This window comes from Drosophila obscura, unplaced genomic scaffold (genome assembly GCF_018151105.1).
Source record: "Drosophila obscura isolate BZ-5 IFL unplaced genomic scaffold, ASM1815110v1 contig_150, whole genome shotgun sequence".
NCBI lineage: Eukaryota > Metazoa > Arthropoda > Insecta > Diptera > Drosophilidae > Drosophila > Drosophila obscura.
The window spans coordinates 9,319,373-9,346,122 of NW_024542736.1; the positions used below are offsets into that span (position 1 = coordinate 9,319,373).

General features: G+C 43.3%; 3 protein-coding genes across 3 annotated transcripts; 2 read left to right on the forward strand and 1 right to left on the reverse strand.

Moving 5' to 3' along the window:
* Nucleotides 1–1,442: 1,442 nt before the first annotated feature.
* On the reverse strand, nt 1,443–2,090 carry LOC111069431 (putative glycine-rich cell wall structural protein 1). Its single transcript, XM_022359498.2, has 2 exons — nt 1,969–2,090; nt 1,443–1,901 (listed from the first exon to the last, which is right to left on the reverse strand). The coding sequence occupies exons 1-2, from the start codon at nt 2,057–2,059 to the stop codon at nt 1,633–1,635; spliced, it is 360 nt and encodes a 119-aa protein (XP_022215190.1). The 5' UTR covers nt 2,060–2,090; the 3' UTR covers nt 1,443–1,632.
* Nucleotides 2,091–2,938: 848 nt separating this feature from the next.
* On the forward strand, nt 2,939–3,650 carry LOC111069432. Its single transcript, XM_022359499.2, has 3 exons — nt 2,939–3,048; nt 3,118–3,159; nt 3,231–3,650. Exons 1-3 carry the CDS (start codon nt 2,991–2,993, stop codon nt 3,425–3,427), a joined length of 297 nt encoding a protein of 98 aa, XP_022215191.2. The 5' UTR covers nt 2,939–2,990; the 3' UTR covers nt 3,428–3,650.
* Nucleotides 3,651–21,862: 18,212 nt separating this feature from the next.
* On the forward strand, nt 21,863–23,905 carry LOC111069401 (alpha-protein kinase 1). The gene is made up of 3 exons (XM_022359458.2): nt 21,863–21,984; nt 22,412–22,558; nt 22,651–23,905. The coding sequence occupies exons 1-3, from the start codon at nt 21,869–21,871 to the stop codon at nt 23,876–23,878; spliced, it is 1,491 nt and encodes a 496-aa protein (XP_022215150.2). The 5' UTR covers nt 21,863–21,868; the 3' UTR covers nt 23,879–23,905.
* Nucleotides 23,906–26,750: the final 2,845 nt, after the last annotated feature.

Genomic DNA, 26,750 nt, shown 5'->3' on the forward strand with positions numbered 1-26,750 from the left:
ACCAGTGTTATAATTAATACCGAAAAATTGAGAGCTGCCTCAAACTTTGAAATGGTTATCAATTTCGCTTCCCTGCCCTCAGCTTCAGGCCCCAGAGCCAGAAGTTGCCATGGTTCCAAAACAATTATCTAATAAATTCCACTCAAACTTTTCCAGATACATTTTAGCTGCGCGCCGTCAGTCGAAAGGTAAACCATATAATTTGGCCATTCTGTTCAGCTTCTAAATTAAAGAGCGGCCATTTTATATATTTGCGAAATTCGGTTTCGGTCGTGCATTAATTACAGTCGAGGCATTCAACTTTCAGTTGAAAGTCTTCTATGCCAGCTTTAATAAATTCCCAATTAGAATTACACGAAAAACAAATCGTTCATTTTAGTTCCACACGAAACGAAGAAGGTAAGCAAAAGTCCAAAGATGTGAATATATAAAATCACTCGGCAATAAATCATAGAAAACTGGGAGCGTTTTCCCAAGGGTGAAATTCATATAAAAGCATCGAGCAACAAATGCTCAACTGGCTAGCCAATAAGTGGCCCAGACACACCCTGGCTAAAAAACATTTGGTAGCGAAATTTATGGCCTTTTGGCTGCGGAATGAAATCAAGAAATACTTTCAATATTGGTTTAAAGGTTTCCCGGTTTCCCTGGAGATCGGATGCACTTTTACGGAGAGAAGTTTTCCACTTAGTAAGGCAAAAGCAGTGGAGGTGGGGTGAATGGGGGTAGTAGTTTTTACAAGAAAACTAAATCAATTTTGATGTTGCACATATTTCTTCTTTAATTCCCTCAGGCTAAATGCAATAAATGGCATTCAAATGGCAAGTTATAAATAATATTTGGTGCGTGCTCTGACGTTTGTGCTACTCAAAATAACTTTGTAATATGTACGAGCTAAGCCTTTAATGGTTGGTGTGACGACAAAATATACTACATAACATTGGAACCAGATATTTTTAGATATAAGGGGAATGTGAACTAAGTAGACAATGAACCAAACGGAGCATAAACCAACTAAGCCTGCCTCCCCTTACAGTTTACTCTTTCATCTCAGCTTTATTGGCAATTTGGTTCTTTTTCAAAACCAAACTCTGCAGCGCTTTCCTTGCTTGTGCATTACCACGCTCCGCCCAGAAGTTGAAACAGCCCAGGATTATAGATTGGGCTCCTGAGCTATTGTGGGATTATGAAAACAATGATGGTACTTCAGTCGATTATAACTCAATAGCCTTCCTGCAGTGTGTGTGTGGTAAGAAAGTTTTGCCTTAAAGCTTGCTTGCAGTTTCAGACAAATTTGCCACACAGTATTTTTTTTCCAGATTATTTTAAAATCAATGAGAATTTTTCTGGAGGTCAAGCAAGTATATACAAAGTGCATCTCATCTTCCTAATCGTACGTCTATATGCAATAAAAAAATTTGTTTAAAAGGTTCTTGAATGTGTAAAAATTGAAAACAAATTTCATTAGCCAATAAATCGCATCGGAACTTAACATAAGAAACATCTGTTATATGTACAATTGTAAGAATCACTTTTTTTAGTTTAGCTAAAATTACTTAACTAACTATAAGCCCGCCAGCTAGCCAGCCTCTGCTGCTTTGCGGCTGAGAGCTAAACCAAATTGCGACAGCATTAATCATATCGTATAACCTGCGTCAGACCGCCATCGTCATAACCGCCACCACCACCATTGCTATAGCCCCCACCACCGCCTCGACCGCCACCGCTATATCCATTTGGACCAAAGTTTCCGGAGTAAACTGGACGACCACTGCCGCCTGCAGAGCTGCCACCGCCTCGGCCGCCTCCTTGATTATAATAGTTATTGGGTGCACGGCCTCCGCTGTTTCCTCCACCGCCGCCTGTATAGATGCCGGGACCTTGGCCACCGGGCGGGTTACCTGAAAGTACCATTGGAATCAGAGTGTTATGAGTGTTGTTCTATTATTGCGGTGCTGATTGCCTTACAGTCATAACAGCCGCCGCCAATGTAAACCGCTGCCTCGGTCAGAGCCAAAGCACAGAGCGCGAGAACCACAAATGCCGTCGAATGTCTCATGATTAAGTGTCGAACAGGTCTGGGGTAAGTGCGCCTCACAGCAGCCGCTTATATACGCTGCCCATTGTGGATCCCAGCGAACCTTATCGCTGCATCAAAATATAATATAGACAGGCCGCTACGTCAGCCATAATCGTCGCAGGGAAATGCCCAGAGATACATTTCGAAAACGTATTGCGAGCTGTACAGTCGAGTATGCCGACTAAGCGATGCCTGTTCATTTTATTGATGCATCAAAATGCATAGAATTTGTTTGATCGCTAGCTAATGGCTATAATCGCTGTTGAGAGACAAACTTTTGCATTAAATATGCATTCACATTTATGTGGCTCTATTTGGAAGAGTCTAACATCGAATTGTAGTGCTTGTGGCGATGAATATACCTTTGTAATCAATGAGCATTGGGCAAAGCAATTAGCAGTCCATCAGTCAGTCAGGCAGTCCCATAGATGCGCTACCTTCTGGGGGGTTAGGCTTCAGTGCTCATCAGTCACGACTTTTGGGGGTGAAACAAGTTTTATTCAGCTCCCGAGATGGGGAAATTTACGAGCTAGAATTACCTGGAATTGTTTGCCATTCATGCTGGAATACTTGTACAACTTTCAACGTAATAAATTACATTTTTTTTTTTTTTGGGGTGTGTCTGTCCGGCACATCATAAGTTAACTGTACAACAAGCTTCAGGGAAATCAATTACGTGCTAGTTTATCAATATGTATAGGGAAAATCCCCAATACGTTCCAACAGAGTTTCTGATTTGAAGTTCGACTGAAAAATACGAGTGTAGATTAAAAGCAGCGCACTGCCGTGAACTGCAATGCTTATCGCAATATGCAAATTTGATTAAGATTTCGATTTCGATTGAGCGACTGCTAAGCCTATATAAACAGCGTGAGAGGTGGGACAGTAAGCTGTTGAGGTTGACTCTATCATGAAGTACTTAACGTGTGCATTGCTCTCGTTGGCGCTGATTCCGGCTTTGATCGGCGGTAAGCTCGTTGATGAGATTGCAACTCAGCTACACTGCTAATTGATTGTTCTTTGTTTATCACTTACAGCTTTGCCCAGCACTGTGGTGGTGAATGGCGTTTGCCTGACGTGTAAGCTTGATTTGATCTCTAGCATTTGATCAATCGTTAATTAAACCAATCTTCATTCTCTGGTGAAACAGGTCCCAATCCCAACGGAGATCCAGTGTATTTGGATGGCCAGGAGTATCGCAGTTTTTCCTCACCCGACAGCAATGGCAATGTAGTCATCTCACGAGGCGGCGGCGGAGGGAACTACAGAGGTCGAGGCACTTTCTATCAAAGAGGCGGCAACACCATCGTCAATGGTCGCTGTGAACACTGCAATGTGGATGTTTAAACTGAACCCCTAAGTGAACTATTAAGTTTAGTAAACATTTCGAGTTTTGTATTTACGTAGTACCATTTTCCCATGTGTATTGGATATGAATTCATTTAGTTAAAAGCTTGGCTTGGCTGGCTGTCTCCATTCGTATTGCAGCAGCAATGATTGCAATCGCAATTGAGGGCAGAGAGCAGAAAGGGAGCAAATGTCAATAGAGAATTTAAAATTGAATTTAAAATGATACAGTTTCAGTTTCTTTGAAATGGTCTATGCTTAGTCATGTGCTCTCCTTCATTCGATCTGCCAACTACTATAATTGCACATTAAGGCGCTGGCACAACCATACACTTTTGTTCTGTTGTGTTCGTTTGATGCTTTGATTTGTGCTGCAAACAAATCTGGTCCTCTGTAGGGCAGACGTCTGGAAAGGAAGACCCAGCACCAAATAGCTGCATATCGATGTTGGTAACTCGAATTGTGCAAACAGCCACACAGGCAATAGTCCACGTACATATGTATGTAGCTATTTCCATTTGTATACCTGTGTTCGAGGATGAGTTGTAGATGATTTGGCTGGCATTGAGGTTACTGCGATGACATGGACATAATTGAATGCGTGCTCATGGCCTCTTGTAGCTGCCAGATCGATGCTTGCATCCAGCCATCAGTGTACATAACATAATGTAATCAGCGTGATGTGATGGCTTAGGCGGATACCTTTCGTCTTTGTAAATGAGCCCCTTGCCACGCATGCAACATGGCACATGCAGCCTCTGTCTGTCTGCACCAGTCATAGCTGAGCACTTGCGCCGAAACAATAGCAGGACCATTGCCAAGATTAAATTTGCTATTTCCAAAGGTAAACATTTGTACAGAACCAACCAATTTCACTGCGCTGCGATTGTCTTTGAGTAAGAGATTCGCATAGAGGCAAACAATTCGAAAGGGAAAAGCATTGAAGAATGCGGAATATTCAACTACAATTAATATTATTTGCAAGCCACTGAGACTATGTAGCATAGTAGTCTTCCAATGAATTCTAAATCAATCAATGTTCAATCCGATACTCTGCTATAAAAATACGATTACGTAAAGTTTTTTCTTCTTTGCTTTAATTGATTCATATAGGAATGAAATAAGAGGCAATTGTTTGTAGGATTAAATCGATTTGATCGACTTGAAATTACTTATTTTTCACCTGAAGTTAAATATTTCCGTGCTAGGTAGCTCTGAAAATAATAAATAAAATAAAATTCCCTAGCTTCTCTGCTCTAAAGTTTTACTCCGTGACTTCCCAAATTATTTGTCCTTTTGGATTTATTTTATGCCCTTACCTAACAGCTTTAATATGGAAAAAAATAGACTGCTAGCCTCATTGATTACGGGGTGGAGATGCTGCAATTTAATATACATTTGCTTTGATTTGATTTCAGGTAAATTTCACTTCTTTTGTGCCTAATTTGTGTGGAATTAGAAGCAGATTTCGTTGCTGATGTGAAACGTGAAGAGCCGAATTGGAGGCCACTCCAAACAAATTTCAACTTTTCCTGTTGGCCCCCTTAAATGTTCCAGGAAATCCAAACATTGATTTATCTTACAGCGGCCTGTGTGCGTGTTTTTTGTGTGCGTGCTGCTGTGACTGAGGCTGGAGGCTAGCGCCTCCGGTTTAATGCCATCACGTGCTCTCTGCTTGATACCTTACATCTGCTCTCTGGCTGAGCTTTATTTGGGCCTTTTGCACAGGCCACACGGCAAATTTACATAGCATGTTTAAATTATTATTCTGTTGCTCTGGATCTCGTCCTGCCTCTGGCTGCGCCCCACATCGCCGGCAGACATTAATAAATGAATTCAATTCAGATTATTGGCATGCCATTATCGAGTGGATTATGCTTAACATGTTTCATTCCCTTTTCTTGCCGGTGCCATATATCTCAATTGAAATTTGCGGCACATATTTGTGGGGGGTCCTGGCTTACATTGCGTATGCGCAATTAAAATGTGGCAGACGTCAGTTCATGGAAGACGACAATCTGATTGGGGGGCAGTGGTGGAACAAAAGCAACTCCCACTCCACAGGTACGGAAAATTCCCTGAATTGCTTCAGAAAATGTTCCCAGCTGCATAAAGGTAAAGAGAAATACATTGAGAGCAGAGGTCAATGTGGAACACAACAGAGTCCCCACTCTGAATGCTGCAGGCAACAAAAATTTACTTTACTTAAGCAAACAGTAATCAGTAAGCTGCCTTTTGAATGGGCCTTAAGGCATACTCGTATATCCAAAATATACATATGAGTTGAGGGCCTACTTTTGCCTTGAAAATTATGGCAAATTCTATAAACTCAACTCAACATTTTTCGTAGTGTATCGGACAAAGTTGCCCACAACTCCTCCTTGGACTAACAATTTTCTATGAAATTTTAGATGCCCCTCAATGTAAGCAATTTTCACAGCTTTGAAGCCACAGATTTCTGCTTGAATGTAGACATTCAAAGCGTGTTTAGGCAGCCCAGAATGTCGCTCAGTAACGACAGGCAAGTCGGGAAATTGGACCCAGCCAGTCAGTCAGTCAGCACTCATTCCTCTGCCTTTTATTATTATTCCTTTTTCATGGCGATGACCAGGCCCATTGCAGTTGCACTTTGTAGCCATAAATTAGGCATCAATTTGCTCTTAGAATGAAACTTTAAGCCGATTTCCAGTTGTTCAACAGTTTATTGCCAGCAAACGAACAAAGAAAAGCCTTGAAAGTTCCCCCAGCAGCACATAAAATGAAACAGTCAAAAGTAAGGTGAAAGTTGTAGGCGAAAGTTTCACGGCAGAACTTTCTCGACAGCGATTTTCTAATTGAAATATTTTTGCAGTCAGTAACCTTGACAGCAGCATAAGCTGCTTCGGCAGCACGCAAAGGACAATGACACAGTACCACGGCATTCCCATATGAGGAACCTTGAGCCATACAAGAGAAGGCACTCTGGCAGAGCCCATGTCCAGCCATGTTTAATTTGTTTATCACTAAGTTACCAAGGTCAGAGCAAAGCACAGCATACAATTGGGTTGTTCCGGCAACATCTTATTTTCATTTGACTCACAGTTCGGTTCTGGCCCTTTTTTTTTGTCAATTACGAGGCGAGTACTCGTACAAAACATTTGCTGTGCGCTCGTCGAGTGCAAACAAATTATATGCTAAATGTGTAAACATTTTAATTTGCCTTTTCGGCTCATGTTTTGGTATTTGCTCTCCACATAAAAAAGGTTTAAGTACTTCAAAGGGTGGAAGGTACTGAAAAGCTAGTGTGAAAATGTACTCATCTTTTAATGCAAGACTCATCCGACTAGGGCTATTTAATTATGTGCTTTGCGAGTAAATATTATTGCTTTAACTGAGATTTGATGATTAATTATGCTGAATTATCGTGATAGACCTCATGGCGTTCTTACTTATTTTCCGAATAATGATGTGCCTGATTGATTACTTGCCAAGGAGAAAGCTTTGAAAACTCTCTGAATTAAAATGATTTAAAGTAGCCTATCATTGCCACGGCACGTATATACAACTTTTGAAATGTAGTGACTTTTATGTATATTCCAGCAGATGCTCTGCTGTTGGTTGATGATGAAAGGTTCGTCTTTTGGGAAAAGTTATCAGGACCTTCTCTCCCCATGGGTTTACAATTGTAGCAGGGTCAGTAGCCCGAAAAGGTATTCCCCTATATTCATGCAGAGGAACGCAGTAAGGAAACAAATACATTTTTTCCATTTTCGCTTTCCTCCAGCTCTTTAGTAAAAAAAAACGGAACCTGAGCCCCATTTGGCAAAAAAAAAACCCGTCCTTTGAGTGCACTCAGGCAGCATCTGAGTCAACAGAGGAGTAGCAATAGCAATAGCCAATCATCAGCCAACATCAACTGGCATGAGTACAACCAGTAAAAACAAAAGCAGCAGCCCCGGCTAAGGCCTTGGCTGTGCCTGTGCCTGTGAATGAATAAATGCATGCAACCGTTTTTCTGCTCTCACATCACGGACCTTGACAATTATGGGAATTTTTCCAGCTGTTGCTATTTTCAGTTTCAGTTTTGGCATTCTACTCGCATCAGGATATGGCCCCACTCTGTCTGCTACAGTTATTGCTGCTGGTGATGCTTCTGACGCCCCTATTGTTCACCTGCCAGCAGGGGCGTATGCGTAATGCATGCAACAAACCATTTTTGGTCAGTTGAGCGTTGCCAGTGTGTCCGTGGCACCACGTGGGCGTAAGTTATGACAAGACACGAAACGAAATGTGCATAATGAAAGTCATCTTTTTCTTTGAAAAGCGAGGAAATACCCAGGATTTGGTGCCAGCACTTGGTAAGAATTATTAATTGATAAGCTTTTACCAAAAAGAAAATTAACCAGAACTATGGTGTTATATCTTTATTGTGGAGGCTGCTAAATCAGGCTGCTGCTGCTTATTTGCGTGGTATAATGCGATTACGGGTGAAATGTAACCTCTGCTCCTGCTGTCTTAATTGGACTGAGGCCAGAGTGTTTAGCACGAAAAGCCATCGAACATTCGAGGTCAGAGTCATGTCCATTTCCGTTCTTAGTCTTAGAGGCTTATGATGTCAGAATTTCCATTCGGTTTGTATTGGCCATGGCCGGAACATAATTTTCCAGAGTCTGCTGTACTTATGGATTTTAATCTGCCTTCCAGGCCATTTACCCGCCTCCCCCCCCCACACTGTTTATCGCTTTAATTATGGCAGAGTTCACTGCCGAATTCTGTTGAAGTCCGATTTGAAGTTCACCATTCAATTTGATTTACTGCTGAATGCTGTCTGGCATTCACTGCTTTCCACCCAAAGAGCAACTAAATTATGGCTAAGGGCACGCAGGGCATCCATCTGTTGCCATTCACAGCAGGAGTGTCGAAACCAAACGGCTATTAATGCACTTCAATTTCATTTGGTTGGACACCTGTTAAGCCACATGTAGAAATTGAAGCGTGCTGTCTGCACGGGTTTCACCCGGAGCGAGGTGACAGACCGCCACTCATTGGCAGTTATTTGTATTTGACACCACCCTTTGAACCCTTATTAAATGCTTTTCCGATTCGAGTTAAATTTATATTTACACAATTATTCAATCACGCACCTGATTGCTGCACCTGATTGCAGCTGTGGCAATGTGGCGGCGTAAGTACAGTACCAATACAAAAATTGTAAAATAAACGTTTTTTTTACACATTTTTCCACACTTAAGCTGATTATAAAATTCTGAAATTCTGATAATTATCAGTGCAATGTGGCAGGGAAGTTGCATGAGTATGAGTATATATACTAATAAAGGGCTTTTATTTACACGAGTTGTGAAATTAAGACCGCTTTCCATTGGATCCATTAGCAAATTGAATGATGTGCCAAAAATGTTAAAAGTTTAAATTAACTGGCTAGAAATCGGGCAGCTTTAAGCCTTTAAGCACAGTTAAGCCAAAACAGTGAGCACTTTCGCCGAATGACACCCAATGGAGCCATCGCATAATTGCGCCAGCTTTGAGCAGAACCAACTCAAGACGGATGCTTTTGCCACACTCTTAGCAAACAAAAAGAAAAACTCCCAGCACATGATGGAGCCTCTGGCATGGGGTTAACTGCAGCCCTGTGAGACATAAAAGTGCCTAGAACTGGATGTGGCGGCGGCCCATCAGATATGTGTATGGCTCGACCCATGAGTTTTATGGTTGGCACTAGGGCCTGCCCGTTTATGGTCCAGACACGGGCGGGTGTGCAACAGCAATTCTGATAAAATATATATAAAAAAGAATTGTACAACAATAAATCAAACAGAGTTTGCAGCCTTTGCTTGCTATATGTTTATTAGGTTAGCAGCATAATGCAATATATTTTGCATAGACACATAACATGGCCATGGCCATGGCATTGTAGTCTCCTCCAACCGCGCCCCCCCACCCGTGACAGGCTGTAGGGAAATGTTCTAAAGCTATTACGACTGCTCCTGGTGTGATATTAATAGCATTAGTATAATAGAAACTGCCATACACATGGCCTCCCACTGCCTATGGTGATGGTCTCCCGTCTCGTCTCTCGTCACTCGTCTCCCATTGTGACATTCTCCTTTGACTTCCTGTCGACATTAGCTATTTGCCTGTCGCCGCTTGTCGTTGAATCAATGCGGTCTTTAGACCTCCAGATTTATAAGATATTGCCTACAAGTCGCGTGGCTGGGTCGGGCGGGCTAATAGAATTTCCATTTACAAAGTCACTTCAAAGGGCTGCCTCGGTTCGAGAGCCTGGTACTGGCACACATTTCTTGTTTACCAAATAGTCAACAAAATTAACTGATTTGTGAACAGGTGATGGAGCTGACTGTGAATTATGGCCAGCATCAAACTAATTAGCTTTTCCGTCGACTAACATTGATTTATATTTTAAAATTCTAGCAAAAAATTATAAACCGTTTTGGAAATGTTGGAAATGCGCAGCAAACAGTAAATATGAACAAACAAAATTGTATTCTTAATGGAAATGGATGATAATTTATGCATTTACTTTGTTGTGGTTGCACATAGCGAATGAGTTTTAATGGAACTATTATAATTATATTTTTAAAATAAATTCTAAAGAGCATACTGATGTTGTAGTGCTTTTCATTTTGAACAATTGATGCAACAGCAGCAACATCAGTTGTTGTTATGTATGCACATACATATATACATATGTACATAATGTACATATGTATGTACGTAAATTTATAATTAAACACTCAACTAAGGTTATGCAGAAGGTTATGTTAAGGCTTAGAAAGATAATTACTTGACTAAAACATTTGCAAACGAGCCAATTAAACGCTCTTAAATTTGTCATTTAAGGTCTGCTTAATTTCCCCTGACAGCAAACACACACTCACTCACAAATACTTCAGCACCTTTGACTGCCACACACACACTCACACACTTGAGGACTCGAGCGCTCGGAAAGTCACAGCATACTTTGGGGCGTCCTGATAAAAATATATTCACATATTGTAAGTTGTTGCCAAGCGTCGGTAGCTTATGCAGAGACAGACTAAATGGGTAATGGGGGGTGCCCAGGCCGACGCCAACACGGTAATTGGTGGTTGGTGCCGCCCCATCAGGCTGTTAATGACCCGCCCATAATTAAAGTTTAAAGATCAACTCAAGCATCAGCGTTCAGGCCAGCCCCATCGTTCAGAGTTGAATGAGCCCCAGCTGACCGCAACTAAAACTACGTGAGCCACTCCGTTATGCATCTTGAATAGTTTTGGTGGTCGTTACGCATATTACGAGATGAGGTTTACATGCATATGCATGAATATGTGTAGGCGTACACATAGCTGTGTGTTTTCCAACTGTTTCCGATGTGTGTGAAGATGGGTGGTTGCATGTTTGTGTGAGCTTAGGGGCATGCAACAGTTTTGAAGTGGCTTGCGGCTGAACAACTTTCCTGGCAATGAGTTTGCTTTTCGCCAAACTTTCCCATTGATTTGACATAATTCGGACAGCTTACTAACATTCAGATGGCCCGCTTCACAGCTGCTTAATATTTGATAACACCATGACGGGGCAAGAGCTTTAATGCAGCAGAAAACTAGCAAAACTAAAAAGAGATAACTTCATACTCTGTGGGTACCAATATTCCTATAAATATTCCATAGAAGTTTCAAGCTTATAAAAGAATTTTTTACAACTGCAAATAATTTAATTAATTTTCGTTTGTAATATATTGCATTTGAATTCGATTTTTTGTTAAGCTTTCGATAGCTTTCTTTTGAATTTGCCAAGATTGCCACATCGATTGAAATATGTGAAAAAGTGCAGCCACATTAAGTGCCATTTATACAGCGCCATCTGTTGCAAAGCTTTCGTCAAGCTCGTTGCTGTGCCCTGACAAAAACTGACTGATAACTCACAAAAAGGCAATATCTAACAGTTGCTCATTGCTATGGACTATGTTGACCGTTAAACCACCCTCCCACGCTCTTGCCACAACCCACAACCCACGAACACGCCCACAACCTCTACGTCCTCTAAAGGGACGTGTGACCACCGTAAAGCTAATGGAGAGTCGGTTGGGTTAGGTTAGGTTATTCTGCGGCGCGAGTTCGCGCTTTTGTGTGACACGACAAAGGCACGCAGGGACAAGGATGAGAAGCTGGAGCTGACTCACAGTGGCTCCTGGGTCTGGGCACTGGGTACTGGTGCATCCCGTATTGGAGCTGCAACTCTGGCCGTGGAAATGGCCCATTGGCCGGTGCCGCCTTTGATTTGATTAATTGATGCATTAAGCTCATTTACGCATAATTAATGGCCCTTCACCGTCGTCCGTGTGTTTGAAATTATTTTTTGTTGTTTTTTTCCCACTTTTTTTTATTTTTATGTTTTTTTTTAATGCACATGAACAGAAAATTCATGCCCAGCTGAAGCTGGCGGCATAATCAGAAATTCAAGTCGTGCGACAAATCAGTGGAGAGACACCAACAACTACAACAAACAAGAAAGGACGTTCCAAAGGGACACGGAGAAGTTCGGAATACTCTGCCAGAGAAATGTAACTAGGGGAAGCATCAGACGAACATCGAATACATACGCAAAGAATCAAATTATAGTAATTAAATAAATAAAAAATAATAATATATACCAATACGATCTGTTGCTAGTTGTTCAGAGGTCTTTACGAATAAAGATTTGATTTTCATTCGGTAATTATCCCATCGGTGCTCGAAAATCCTGCCATAACTTGAATACCCTGCAAGAAAAGTATGAGAACTGATTTTTCAGCCTGAGGCCAAAACGAGTAGAAGAAAAATGCAAGCAGAAAGGGAACTGGAAGTGGATATGAAGAAGAAGAAGAAGCGGAAGTACAAATTCAACTTCATCTCATGTTTGTGTTGACTGAGGAATGACGTTCGTGCGCGTGTGTATGTCTGAGAAGCAGCAGGGGGAAGATATAGGAACACAGAGAGTGAGATTTGCTCGTCTGTTTGCAGATACAGATAAGATGTGAGAATCTGTCTCTCCGCCTTCGTGTATGTTTGTGTGTGTGTGTTTGTGTGTGTGTGCATATGCCACTGCTGTTGCACATGACACCGAGATATGTACTCTCGTACCTGGAAGCGTGGCAGCTGCAACTACGTGACTCCCAGCACAAAACGCTCAAACAAATGTCGATTTCTTGAAGTTTACCCCCCTGCCCCGAGAGCCATAACCCAACAGCCAGAGGAAAATCTAAAAAACTAAAGACAAAGTGGAAAGTGGCAAAGCCGCATGCTAATGCAAAAACTTTTCCATTTCTATGCCTAATTTGGGTCACTTCCTTAAAGTGTCCAAGCAAGCGAAGGAGCAAGATGGCTTCTTGCAGCATCTTTCTGAGCGAAAGCAATTACAGATAAGATCGACTCATTTGTGAGCCGACGCCCCCGCCCCCACCCCAGTCGCGCTGTTTGCCAAGTGTTTGAGAATTTCGCTTTTCACACCACATCCGAGAGATACGGATCACACATCATGGGTGTTGGCATTTCGCTTTCCTTTTTGCCCAGTGACACAGATTGATGGCAGGCCTCTGATTAGTGCCATTTAAATCATAATTCTGTCACTACTTTAGAGCTTAGTGCTGCTTGGAATTTTGTGTGTCGCTTCGCAGCTATCCCAAAGGTTACATAATACAGGAAGCGCACCCTCACTTCCCCTTCCCACAAGGTGCCGACAGCCATTGAAATCCCACACTCTTTGGCAAATTAGTGTCATTAATATTAATTAGTTGCACTTTGCAGTCTACATGTGTACATTCGTATATTGTGTGTGACTGAAATGTATATTATTCAAATGTAATTATCATAAAACAAGCAAAGTTCATATAGATTCTAGAGCAGTTTGAGTCTCTGGCTCTGGCTCAGGCTCAGGCAACTTCTTCTCAATGAAACTTTTTGTGCACAAAATTGTCTCAAAGCAAACTTCCTCATCCTCATGCTCCTGCTCCTGCTCCTGCCCCTGGTCGGGGTCTCTGGTCTGTGTCTATATCGTTGGTTTGAGTGAAGCCTTGCATTTCGCTGATGAGGGTAATTAAAAAGTTCTCACACGCCTCTACCCCCGTTGGTGGCATGGGGCAACCGCAGCAGCGTGCAACCAAATTGCTTGTGATACAGGATTTGTAATCGCTTTAAAGGCAAAGGCATTTGGGGGAATGAAAGATTTCGTAAATATTGCAGCATTGGCATGCTGCTGATTCATGACTAATTCTGAAAGTCCCTTCCCCCCATTGGATTCCCGCCTGCGATAGTATGGAGCTCCTTTCAGCACCCCTATATATTTCTTCTCTATAGCATTGAAATTTGATGACGACGTCAACGACTTTGACTTTGTGCAGCAAAAACTTTTGCGTCTGCCAAAGTTTTATGACAAATTTTTGTGATTATGCAGCCCAGCCCCCGTGGCCCCTTGCCTTGCTCTGGGCCCCAACCATTCCCAACCGAGGCTTAGGATAAGAAAATTCTATGCATTTGTTTTTTGGACCCCCCCAGCCCGGCACCCCTAGACGAAATGCAAATTAGAATTTAAATAGTTTTCGGTTTGATTGCGGGGGCAAAGTCGAGGATGCAGAAGGGGTGGTTGGACATCTGCCCAGATCAACAGCCAGCCTAATGCTATTTCAATTTGACTAATTTGAAAAGCTGCTCGGACTTAAAGCCCCCCCCAGAACGCAACGCAACCCCCGAGTGACCCTTCTTGCAACCCCTAAATGCAGGCGGCTTGACTTTTGCTTTCAAGCTCCCGTTCCCACCTCCCGTTCCAGCTCCCGCTCCCGTTCCAGCTTCAGCTCCATGCTCCCGTTTTTTGGCCTGGCCACAAAAGCAACTAATTAAGAAATTAAAATAAAAAAGAAAATGCCAAAAAATAAAGCAAAAAAGCGGGGAATGCACTTTGCATGCAAATTTTATACAAAAAATTTAACACAACAGTGCGGACGGGGGCCGAGTGCAGTGACGACGACGAGTGGCAGCCGCCGCAAAAAGTGCAACTCTTGCAACAGCGCCTAAAAGCAGGCAGCGAAAGGGACTGACCTCTCCCTGTGCCACACACCGCCATCCTGCCACGAGTTGCATGCAACAACACAAAACGATGACAATGACAAAAAATTGCATAGCCAGAGCAATACCTTAAAGGTCTTCAAACAACAACAACACAAAAAAAAAGGAGGCAGGGCTCGAGGGTTGGCGGCTTTTTGGTATTGGGTTGGGGTTCTTCAACAAAGGGATACGGATACCTGCTCGGTCCTGAAGTCTGCTGTCTCTGCCCCATCTCCATACGACAAATTTTAAAAATCCGCAGCTCCGTTTTCGGTTTTTGATGCCCTCAAACTGTTTTGGTTTTAATTTTTTGATGATTTTTTTCCGCACTGTTGTTTCACTCTGTTCTCTGTTCTGTTCTGTTCTGTATGCAATGCAACGGAAATGTGAATGCACCGTAAAGTGAAGTGAAAAATGCACTTGAATTTTCCTATTTTTCTCTAACTGTTTAATCTGCATCTCCATCCGCCCATTCTCCACAGGCTCCCTTTGGTTGTTGTTTTTTATTGTAATTTTCGAAGGCCAAAAAAAGGAGCGCAAAAAACGAGTGGAAATTAAAATGAGCGCCCTGCAAACGAGAAACAAACGCAGGCATCATAATTTTCCAGCCATCTCTAAGCGGTTGCCGGATGGTGGGCGGTAGTGCCCTGTGGCTGGGGCATGTGGCATATACAACAATGTAAGCGCCCACGTACCAACGCCAGCGCTGAAAGGTGCACTCCGATTTTTTTATTTTTTTGGGGGGCCATGAGCAGGGGCAGGGCCTCAGCTGCTGGCGCATACAACTTGTTAGCGTGCTGCTTGTTCATCAACAATGCAACGGCTCCCTCAGCAGTCGCTGTCGCTGTCGCCGGCTCTTCGTCGTCTGCTTCTTCTGCATCTTGCAGGAAAATTTCATTTTCCGTGAGGGTTGCACAAACATACGTAACAGCCAGAGAAATCCAACCAGAAGCGTAGAGCCAGCACCAACTCGCTGCGAATCTGCAGCGAAGCTACGAGATTTTTCTTAATTATACCCCTGACGAGGGTATCGCAAGATATATATATTTTGTTGATGCACGTATTTCTGTTTAATATTGAGTATATATTTTCGAATGGGTTATCCCCATTTGCACTGATCCGTTCAGCCAATGTGGTTCCGACATTTCCAATTTTAAATATTTACCACAGGCTTTGTTTTCATTCTTTTTTGCATGCAGCGTAGCTTAAAATTCATTTGCTAGGACGAGCATTATCACATATGGCTTAGTAGTCCATTGAGTCCTGCCAGGGTATTCCAAGCTGCGACGCTCACCTTTTCTTTCGCCACACTCTCTTTCTTGCGTCACCCCCTGCCACTTCCATCAACCTGCCTGGTGTTGCCAAAAAAAAAGAAGAGTGAAAAATTAAAAGAATTTTTGTTAAAAGCGCTTCAAGTGGGTACTATGATGTCGTTGTCGTTGTCGCTGTCGTCTGTCCTGGCTCCTGGCTCCTGGCTCCTGCCTCCACCTGTGTGTCTGGGTGTGTGTGTGTGTGTCTCTAGTGGGAGTGAGTGTATCTGTGTCGCACCTCATGTTCATATGTGTGTATCTGTGGCTGTGTGTGAGTCCGCAGCACTTCTGTACCGTATCCCCCCGTATCCTACCCCCCCGTGTCATAGCCCTCACCTGGGCGCGGGTGCAGTGACACGACGACAGCTCCGACAGCTCAACGCTTTTGGCTTTGACGTTTGCTGCTTGATTTTTAGCTGTAGCTTTTAATTTTTATTTTAATCTTAATTTTTTTTCCACCGTTTTTTATTTATGTGAATAATTTGGTGGCAAGTGTGCGAGCAAGAGTGGGCAGCTCTATGTGTGTGTGTGTGTTTGTGTGTGTTTGTGGAAACGAACGCTATGTGTGAAGAGGCATGATGATTTGTAGGGTCTGTCTGTGACAGGCATTTGATTTGAGGCAGCGGCAACACCAGCGAAATCCAAAAAGATTTGCATTTATTTTAAAAGGATTGCGATAGAGCTGGGAGGTGTGACCTTTGATAAGCCAATGCCTAGCTTAGCTACTGGATGGTGCTGTACCAAATGGTATACCAAAAATAAATAAACAAATAATTGATAAATAATTTTATTGGGATCAAGTGTTAATCGGCACATTTAATTCGGTATTTATGACTCTTTGAATATAGAAAAATATAGATAAAAACTTTGAGTTTTATTTTTGAGCGAAAAAATAAAAACACAAAGTTTAATCATTAGTATTTGAGTTCTATTTTTTGTTCTTTAAACATAATGGATAATCATTAGGCATGCATAAGGATGAATAAGATTAAAAAAAATTTACAAAACAAAATCATTATTTTCAAGTAATGATTTTCCCAATATTTGTAAGGAAAATGGATAATCGTGTAATTTTAAGTTAATAAAAATAATTATTATCAACACTGCATTATCACAAACAAAGAAATCGCTTATAATGATTACAGTCCCTGGCAATAATACATCAGTTGACGATTTTACATGTTAGAATTGAATAATTTTGAGTGACTTCCATCTACTATATCCAACTGCTGCATGCAGCCAACATCTTGTTCCAAATATATTCTATTAAGTTAACTATTAAGTTTTAATTTTAGTTTTAGTATGGTAGTTCCAGTTCCTCGTATAGTAGATGCTCCATCACTTGCAGTGTGCACACCCCATGGCAGGTTATCTAAAAGTCCTTCCATTTTATCTGCATATTTGCCAAAAACATTTTTTTTGCTTTGATTTTATTTTGATTTTAATTTTGTTGTGGCTTGTACTTGGCTTTTACATACTCCCCCGTGGGCTGGCTCTGCTTCCCCTATCCACCCTATCCACCCCCATCCACCCCCTATTCTGCTACCCCCCCTGTACCTCTTCATCATTCCCATTTGCCACTTGCCTTTGGGGCACTGCTGCGATACCGTGCTGCTGTGGCGCTGTGGTGCTACCTGGCTTAGCATTTTAGCGATGCATAATTAATCTGCCAGAGTCCGGGAATGGGCTGGGTGGGTGCGAGGTGCCCGCCCCAGCCACCCCGTTTTCACTCCATCATTTCACTGCGCCACTTCAATAAAATATCTTTTATTTTATTTTTAGTTCAGCTTTTCAGTGCTGTAAAAAAAAAATTTTGTTTTCATGTATCTGATGATGCCACGTTTTGGGGCACTCTTGTCAGGGGTGGCGAGTGCAGTGGCAGTGCACCCTACCATGGGGGATGGGGGAAATGGGAATGGGAGCCATGTAAAAGCGCAAAAATGTGACGGGTACGCTTGAGTGCGGCTCTCGTGCTCAGATCTCACTCCGGCTCACTACGACTCCCGGTGGCCTCTACCCCCCTGCTAACCCATTTGCCACTCCCCCTGCTGCTGCTACTGCTGCTCTTCTTCTTTCAGGTGTCCCCTCTCTTGGCCGGGCTGTGTGTATTGTTTGTCAAACAACTTGAGAGGGCCAAATGCTGCAGCAAGTTTCTGTCGTCGTACTCCACCGTTTACCTACCTGTGGGCGCTTTTCAGATGGGGGTAATGACTTATGGACTACCCCCGAGCCGCGACTCAGCCTCAGAGCAAGTCGAAGTTTATCGCATCGAATTCCAGCAGCATCTTAGACCAACCTCCAACTTCGATGAAGGGTTAGGGTTAGGGTCTGGCGCTGAGCATAAGCCATGCATGAGCGCCTTGGCCATTGTTGCGTGGCCTTTTTAATTGGCCAGCCGGATGGCGGCAGCTTCTTTAACAACCAAACGAAAAATATCCACATTTAATTATTCGCAGCAACAAAACAAAAGCGAACGCATTACATTTTTAATTCGAGAGTGGAAGCCAACGAAAAAAAACAGAAACAAAAAAAAAACGAACTGCTTAATTTTCAAGAGTGTTTGCTTAGATTATTTCATTAAATTGACCGGAGCGGGACAAAGGCGACAAAAGGCGGCAACGGGTGTCCTGTCCAGCGAGTGGCCTTTGTCCCGGACAATGCCAAAATACAAAAAATACAAAAAAAAAAGCAACAAAGTGAGCAGAAGGGCAAACAAAAGTGTTGAGCAAAAAGCTGGATAGACTTCTGCTAGAACTGCTCTCGCTGTGTCTGCCATCTGCCATAAACGCCGAAGTCGAAGCTGAAGCCAAAGTCCTGGGCTCGCCTTTGCTGGAACCTCTTGGATCGGTCGGGGGTGGAACGTGCACTTAATTAAAGATAAGAATTAACTGCTGATTAGTAGTTCTTCTTTACACTTGACACTGCACAGTCCAGCGTTGGCGCTGCCTTGGGGCTCGTCTAGTTCTAGCCCGACTGCTAGCCCAAGTCCACGTCTACGTTCAAGTCCACGTCCAAGTCCAAGTCCTGGCACGTACTCTTCGTCCTGGGTCTGCCTAACGAGTTTTTATTTTTGTTTCATTTGCCAGCCAGCCAGCCAGGCCCAAAAAGTTTGTTCAGTGTGGCCTTTCACGGCGCCCTGGTCCTGTTTTGTGTAGCTCAAAGACTTAATGTAGCCAAATGATTTATGCACTCAAACAGATACTCGTACAAAACGTACACACACACAAATGTAGACTGCACAGAGACACAGAAGAGGCATGCATTGGCCGCTTCATATGCGATAATTGATGTGGCATTGCCAGGTCTAGGCCTGGTTTTGATACTCTAACTGGGGTAAGTACGATTTTGTAAGGAATGCGACTCGATACATAACTAAAAGGTAACTTATAGAACACAAGGAGATACAGGCCGAGGAAGAGACATGTTTGAAGCAGTAAATAAATGGAGTTGGAACGAAAAATAGAGAAAACCTCTATCCTGGACATGGACTTCATCCATTTATATATTTATTGTAATACTTTACATCTGTTCTTCTGCATCTCTCTAAGTCTCTCCTATGTATGAACTTTAAAGAATTCATTTCAATTGATAAACCTTGCGAATAATTAAATAAATATATACAAATATAAATGTATATTTAAATATCATTCCCAATTAATTAATTAGAGTATTTATTTCTTCGGCTGTCCCTGCTACTCCATGTTTTTGTATAATTTAATGCGCCTACGTGTTAATCACGGCAATTAATGTATGCGCCCACACACCCACACCCCAACCCATACCCCATGGGGCTCAGTCCACAGCCTCTTCCCCTCAGAGACAGTTACGCAGGGGGACAGAGACAGACACAGATACAGATACAGACAGTGGCAGAGACCGAGTTGGAGATACAGATGCAGACCCATAAATATCAGCGGCTGACCGGGCACGTTCGCAGGAGCAGAAACTTTCGTTGGCACTTGGCTTAAATGCCTCATTTTCCAGTCATTAAATTCTGCTGGGTGCGTACTGACCAATTTTGCTGGCCATAAAAATCTTACAAAAATCTTATAGGAATTCCCCCAAACCCCTCCCCAATCTTCGCGGGCAACTACCACAATATGGGGGGAAGTCAAGTTATTATTGACTCTCTGTCTGAGGCTCAGGCCGAGGCCCGCTTGAAATATGTTGACAATGGCGCCAGCAACAAAAGCTAAATACAAATACTCACCCCTTACAGTGCCCACCAGCCCCCATACTAAAGCATGGGGTAAGGTCCCCCGTGCCCCCACCGTACTACTCGTATATGCTACACATTCCAGCCACTCTCAGTTTTGCAACCCCTTAAGGCATTTGACTTTTTGATTTGCTTTCCTTTTATTTTTTTCGCTTTTTTTTTCTTCTATTTTTTGCTTGTTTTTTTTTTGAGAGCATCAGCAAAAGTTGTTGTATAGTTTTCGCCGACATTTCCTGAGGGTTGGGTGGTGGTGGTGGGGCGGGCGACAAATCAAAGCTGAAAATGTGTGGAAAAGTTGCAGTGCAGCAGCATTTGACAATTTATTATATGCTTTTGATTCAGCAAATGTTCGTTTTTTTGTTGCCACTGCGGAAATGTTAAATATTTGCCATTGCAGTGTAATGTTTCCTGTTTAGGGAAGACAACAGCCCCGGACTTGTTAGATCTTGTGGGGGGCAATTGATCGAATGTGTAATACCACGCCCTTTTTTTTCGGTAAGATTTTCTTCAAAATAAATTATACAGAACTGGGAATATATTTGTACGCGTAAGCCAAGAATTTAATGAGTGTTAATTCTATTAAATTAATTAAATTGAATTAAAAAAAATTAAATTTAACTATATTAATTAAATTAAATGAATTAAAAAAATTAAATTTAGTTATATTAGTTAAATTAAATGAAATATTTTTAAATGTCATTCGTTAACTACCTTAAAAAACCATCCCAAAATTAAGTTTTTACGAAAATCATGTTTAGGGCACATTCAAGTATCCGAAATGCTTGAATTCGTTCAGATTTTATTTTAAATTGTATTTTCAAATTTAAAACTTCTTAACAACGAATATGCCCAGATAATACCAACCCTAAACATTTGCTGGCAATGAAAACTATTAGCCCAAGTCATAAATCTTCAACGGAAGAGAGATGAAATCTCTCTCTGTAAACCTTCCAGAGAACGTTCGACTAACCACACAAAAGACCGCAAGAACTGAGCTCCATTTGGCTGCCGAAACAGAGGCAGAGGCAGAGGCAGACTCTATGAGCTGTGGCAGACTCAGTGCCAGACATGGCACAATTATGACAATTTCTGATGCATAACGCTGCATCCATAGAGCTTTAATGCAATAAACAAGCGACTGCAGCGTCATTAACACTGACAGGGCAGGGCAGCAGCCCGAAGAGAGCGAGAGGCGAGGCGTTGGGTGGCATGAAAGCATTACTGGGCCGCCTTTTGTCGTGCACTAATTGTCTGGCCAAAATGTGCAGCGCATCAGGGCCGGGGCTGAGGCTGGGGCTGGTGTAAAACGCTCCAGTTCAGGTGTGTGTCAGTTGGTCGATGTCACCGCAAAACACTTTGCAGGCAATTGTCAGAGGCGGCAGTTTTGGTAGCTGCAGTTTGCAGTTTGCCGCTTGCCGCTTGCCACTTGCTGCTGCCTCATTCAGGTGCTAAGACCGTTGTTGTTGCAGTGCAGCTCAAACTCACTTAACAGCTGACAATGACAGGCCCGGACCGGTGCCGGTGCTGGTGCTGGTGCTGGTGCCCCTGTTAATAGCTGCCTGCCAAGTGTCTGGAAAAGGCTTTCGGGCCAGTTGCCTAAGCGACATTGTCACTTGCGGTTGGGGGTCCGTCCTGCTGCCATCAGGCTTTACCGGCACCCTTTTGTGGCTACTGCATCTGGCAGTTGAGTGTATTCTCCACCCAAAAGTGAAGTGAAGTGATAAGCATACGCGAGACGGCAGAGAGCGGGAGAGAGAGAGAGTTGCCGCACAAATCAATTAGCAATTAAATTTGCTGAAATTCCAAAACCCACGGAATGTCTCTGCCAAATCAACATCAAAATATGCAGCATCAGCTGGAGCAGCTGCGAGAGCTGCAACAACAGCAACAGCTACAGGAACAGCTACAGTTACAGGAACAACATCCGCTGCTGTCAGCCATTACGGAGAATAATTATGCGTAAGCCAAAATGACAGAAAGTGACACTCGGCGTGACCCGCGCTGATGATTGGACCCCACCCACACAACCACACACCCCAGGAGCCCAAAGGCAGCCGCAGAGCAGAGCATGAAAAGTCCCCACCTCAAGCACTTAACGAGCACCTAGACAGTTATGAAGCAGCATATAAAGGGTGTCCGGAAAGATGCAGTAGAGCACATTTGAGAATTTAATATTTTGAAATTTCATATTTAATTGCAAGGGAAATTCTCTGCCCCCATCCATTGCAATTAGTTATGCTACAGATAAGTTGATGTAGCTGGTAGCTTGCCTGTATTTTCGGGACACCCTCTCTAGTCAGAGTCACTGCCGTTCGCATCCAATCAGAGTTCATGGACTAACTGGCCCGCCCGCTTGCCCGCAACTCGCTCTTTCCATATTTTGCAGTCAAACGCAACGCGTGCATTATCCCAACCATTACTATCCGAACCATTACCATTACCAGCAACAGGGACGACCACTGCTGGCCGCCGGCAGCAGCCACAACGGTGCTTATGCAGGCACTGCACCATCCAGCGGACATTCCGGCTATGGGTAAGAGTGCCCAACCAAACCATCCCAAAACCCTACACACACCCAGACAGACAGACAGACAGACCGAGGCTAATGCAAGTTTGAATTAGCAGCGGCATCGAGCCATCGGTGGAGTACGAATTGCAGCAGACGCCACCCTCGGGCAGCTTCTCCTCGTACCAGGCCAGCGCTGGAAGTGCGCCCGCACATCCGCCCGCTCATATGCCGCATATGCCCCATATGCCCCATATGCCTCATATGCCCCATCCGCCTCATCCGCCCCATCCGCCAGCATCGCATCCATATTCGTATCCAAAGCCGAAGCCACCACCGCAACCCACCAGGAGCTCCGGAAAGAAATCGAAGAGAAACTCCGGTGCGGTGATGTCCGCGCTGACGCTTCTCTCGTTCTTCTTCTTCCTGAACCTGCTGCAGAACTGCCTCAAGGATCACATGTCCGATATGAATCCCACCGTTATGGTGCTCACGGACACCGGCGGTCGCAATCGCTTCAATAAATTAGCGGAGATGAACTCACGCGAACAAACCTCATCGACGACCCCATCTTGGCAGCAGGCTGCCTTAGTACCCGTGCCGGACTATGCACCCGGACCCCTGCCCATCTCCAGTCCGTCGCCGCCCATTATTGTTAACCCCACGGTGGTGTTGCAGTCGCCATATAGCGGAGCTGCTGCTGCTGCCGCTGCCGTGGTGACTAATAAGCCCCAGTACCAGCAGCACCAGCAGCAGCAGCAGCAGCCCCTGCCGCATCCTCACCAACACCAACACGAACACCACCATAATCACAATCCAGCAACGGACTCACATCATTATCCAGCGCCAGCACCCCCCAGCGTTGATAATGATGAGAATGATGATGATGTTTATAATTACGAACATCGGAGACCACGACCACGACCATCCCCACAAACCAGCGCCAGCGCCAGCGCCGCGGACTTCTATCCTAATCGCACAACACACATTGAGCACTCGTCCCGTCCCGACTTTGACTCCGATTCAGATTCCGATTACTATCAGCACCACTACTACCCCGAACGGCACCGCTACTCGGACAACTCCCGCCACAGCAATTCACGGCGTCCTTGGTCTCATGGCGCCAGCAGCAGCAGCAGCAGGCAACGCTACTCATCCGCACCATGGTCTTCAGCTTCGTTGGGCGCTCAGTCGGGCGTGAGCTCTTACTTGGATAATGCCCAGCGCCGTCAAGGTGATGATGATGATGCTGCTGCTGCTGCTGCTGACCATGACTATGACGATGACGACGATGACGATGGACGGCATCGGCGTCGCGGTGATGCTTTCTATACACGCATTAATTGAATGCAAGAAGACCACGGACCACGCCACGCGCCCACAATTGTGTGTTGTGTGTGGGCTATAGGAATAAATGTGCGCACACCCAAGCAGCTGAATTGCATTGGCATTAACCCACTGGCTGGCATTGGGTGTGCAAAATACTCTTAGCAGTTGCAAAATAATTAATAAGAAGCAAATAAATGCTTTATTACTTTGTACAGATCTATATACATTTTATTAATTTAATTTAATTTAATTTTTAGTTTTACTCAAAGTAAAAGAAAACTGAATACAAAAATGTGGAAATTTGCTAGCAAATAATAAAGATGTGTAATTAAAATGTAAAAATGACAATTTAAATATTTTTCAAATATGTTTAAAATATGTTAAATATGATATACGATCTGCTTTTTAAATGTTTAAAGTACTTACAACATTTTATTTGCGCAAATTTTCTATATTAACTACAAAAAATTCGATGTTAATATTTACCTCTAATAATTACATGAGTTATATGCCCATAAAATTTTTATAATCTGTGAAACTTAATGGGTTAATATTGCTTGTAGCACATGTATTTATAATTAAAAGCAAACACGGAGCAGACAAAAAACCAATGCCTCGAAGTGGATGGTGGGAAAGAGCAACCAGCAGCAGTAGCAGAAGTTGAAATCCTAATGAAAATAAATGCTAATTTGTTGCACAACAAATTAAATGTGCCCCCCAGTTTCTGTTGCTGTTGCAGCAGGGTGGGTTGGCTAAGACTTTATTTTATTGCCTGCCACAGCAACTAAGTTGCAATTTCCCGGGATCCTTGTAGCTTTCTCTCTCCCCACCCCTCCCCACACTCTTTCTGTGCTGGCACTTTTCTAATTCAAATCTGTTGCTTTTTACCTGCGCTGCTTTGCTTATTTATTTATGGGATTTTTTCTCGGGGTGGAGTGCGGTAGCCACAACAATAATCACTGCCAATGAGTCGCGAAAGCAAAATCGTGTAAGGAGCAGGTTGGGTAGGGAGGGGGCAACTTTAATTAACACATTTAGCGCACTTTAAAATGCATTTGGCCATCCGCCGCCGCGTGCACTACAAACAATGCTATCAATTTCAACAACTTTGATTAAACGTCATTTGCAGTTTGCAGCTTGCAGCTTGATGTTGCACGGACTGGGGGCCTTGGGCTGCAGGATGGGATATACATATAGCCTGGCAATTGGCATTGTCAGCGCTTTGGCTGGGTCTGCCGCTGTTGCTTCAACAGCTCTTGCTTCATTTGCAATTAAATGCATGCAACGCAAGCGAGAGGGAGTGGCAGGGGGAGAGATGCAGGGCCAGTCACTGCCTCTTTCACGTTGCAGTTGCATTTCGGGCTCAGCCGTCGACACTCAAAAGCGTAATTTAAAATTCTCTTGGCTGCCATTTTTCGAGGCCCTTTCTTCACTTTGTGTCGGTGATATGGCTGGCTGGCTGGTTGGCTGGCTGGCTGGCTGGCTGGCTGTAGTGGAGTGGAGATTGCCGCTTGCTGGATGCCGCATGCCACGCACCGCTATTCGCTTGGCACACGGTGCGTATGAGTTATGCAATGGCTGCATGGCAGCGGCAGACGGCGCTGGAGCACACCGGAGCAGCCAGCAGCCAGCAGCCCTGGCAAAATGAAGTTAATATAAATTTTGCTTTACAGTGCAGTCCCCCCGTTCCCCCTCCATCAGAACGTTTGGGGCTTTTGCGTTTATATATGCGTGTGTGTGTGTGTGTGTGTGTGTGTGGTGTGTGTGTGCGAGAGTTGCCCTCATATATTTAAATAAATTTATGACTTTAAGTGCAAACTGGCAGCTAATGCGTGATTTTTGGAGCCAACAGAAGCACGTGACTTGTGTGGCTGGCCCTTACCACAGTTCAGATTGGGATGGGGCTGTGGAGGCAGTGGAAATTGGAAGGGGTGTGTTTTGGGGCAGTGTTATTGAGATTTGGAATGGAAAATCAATCTTTCAACTAATTAAAAACTCAGGCCTAAGCTATGAATGTTTCTGCCATCAAGTTTATTTCCTGTACCAATTCAAACTGATTTTTATATAATTTTATGCTTCAGGTAATATCTGCTCGGTAGCGGTGCGGTGCCTCTCCTTATGAGATCGTAAAAGTGAAATTACCACATTATTGCCTGGACTTTTGGGTGGGCAGTTTGGGGGCGCAAAATGGCAGCTTGTTGCTCTGGCGTGCGTCTGACGCATTATCCACAATTAAACATGCAATAAATTCACTTTAAACATGCATAAATTTATAATGTTAAGTACAGGTCTTTTTTTTTTTTTGCCCTTCCGACTCCCACTTTTTATTCTGTTTTTTTTTTTTTATTTGCCGTTTGTAGTTCATTAAAAAATAATTAAAAATTGTAACCGAGGCAGTTTTGTGCTGCTGCTGCTGTTGCACAATTATTTATGCCACACATAAAGCACAAAATGAAAGGGGCAATAATTTGCTATCGTGTCAACTATAAGTGTACGGCAGATAAATTAAAAGTAAACAAGTAAATAAATTTTACAAAAATTGTTAATGTTTTTACGGCACAGGCAGAGAGAGTAAGAGAGAGACAGAGAGGGAGAGAGAGATAGTTCCACAGGGATATTTAAGTTTTTATTTGCCATCATGCGTAAAGGATGCTGAAATCCTTTTACGGCAGCTGCCAAAACAGAAATGGCTCAAAGCAAACACTAAAACAACAAGAAATTTCGTCTCAAAAGTTCCCACGAGACAGAGAGATACACAAAGCAAGAGCTAGATAGAAAGAGACAGCAAAAGAGTGAGATAGAGAGAGCTCAATTTTATTTGCTACAGTTTTATATGGCAAACAATTACGGTAAGTAATTTATTTCTGCTCAACTGAATTAGAAATCTCTT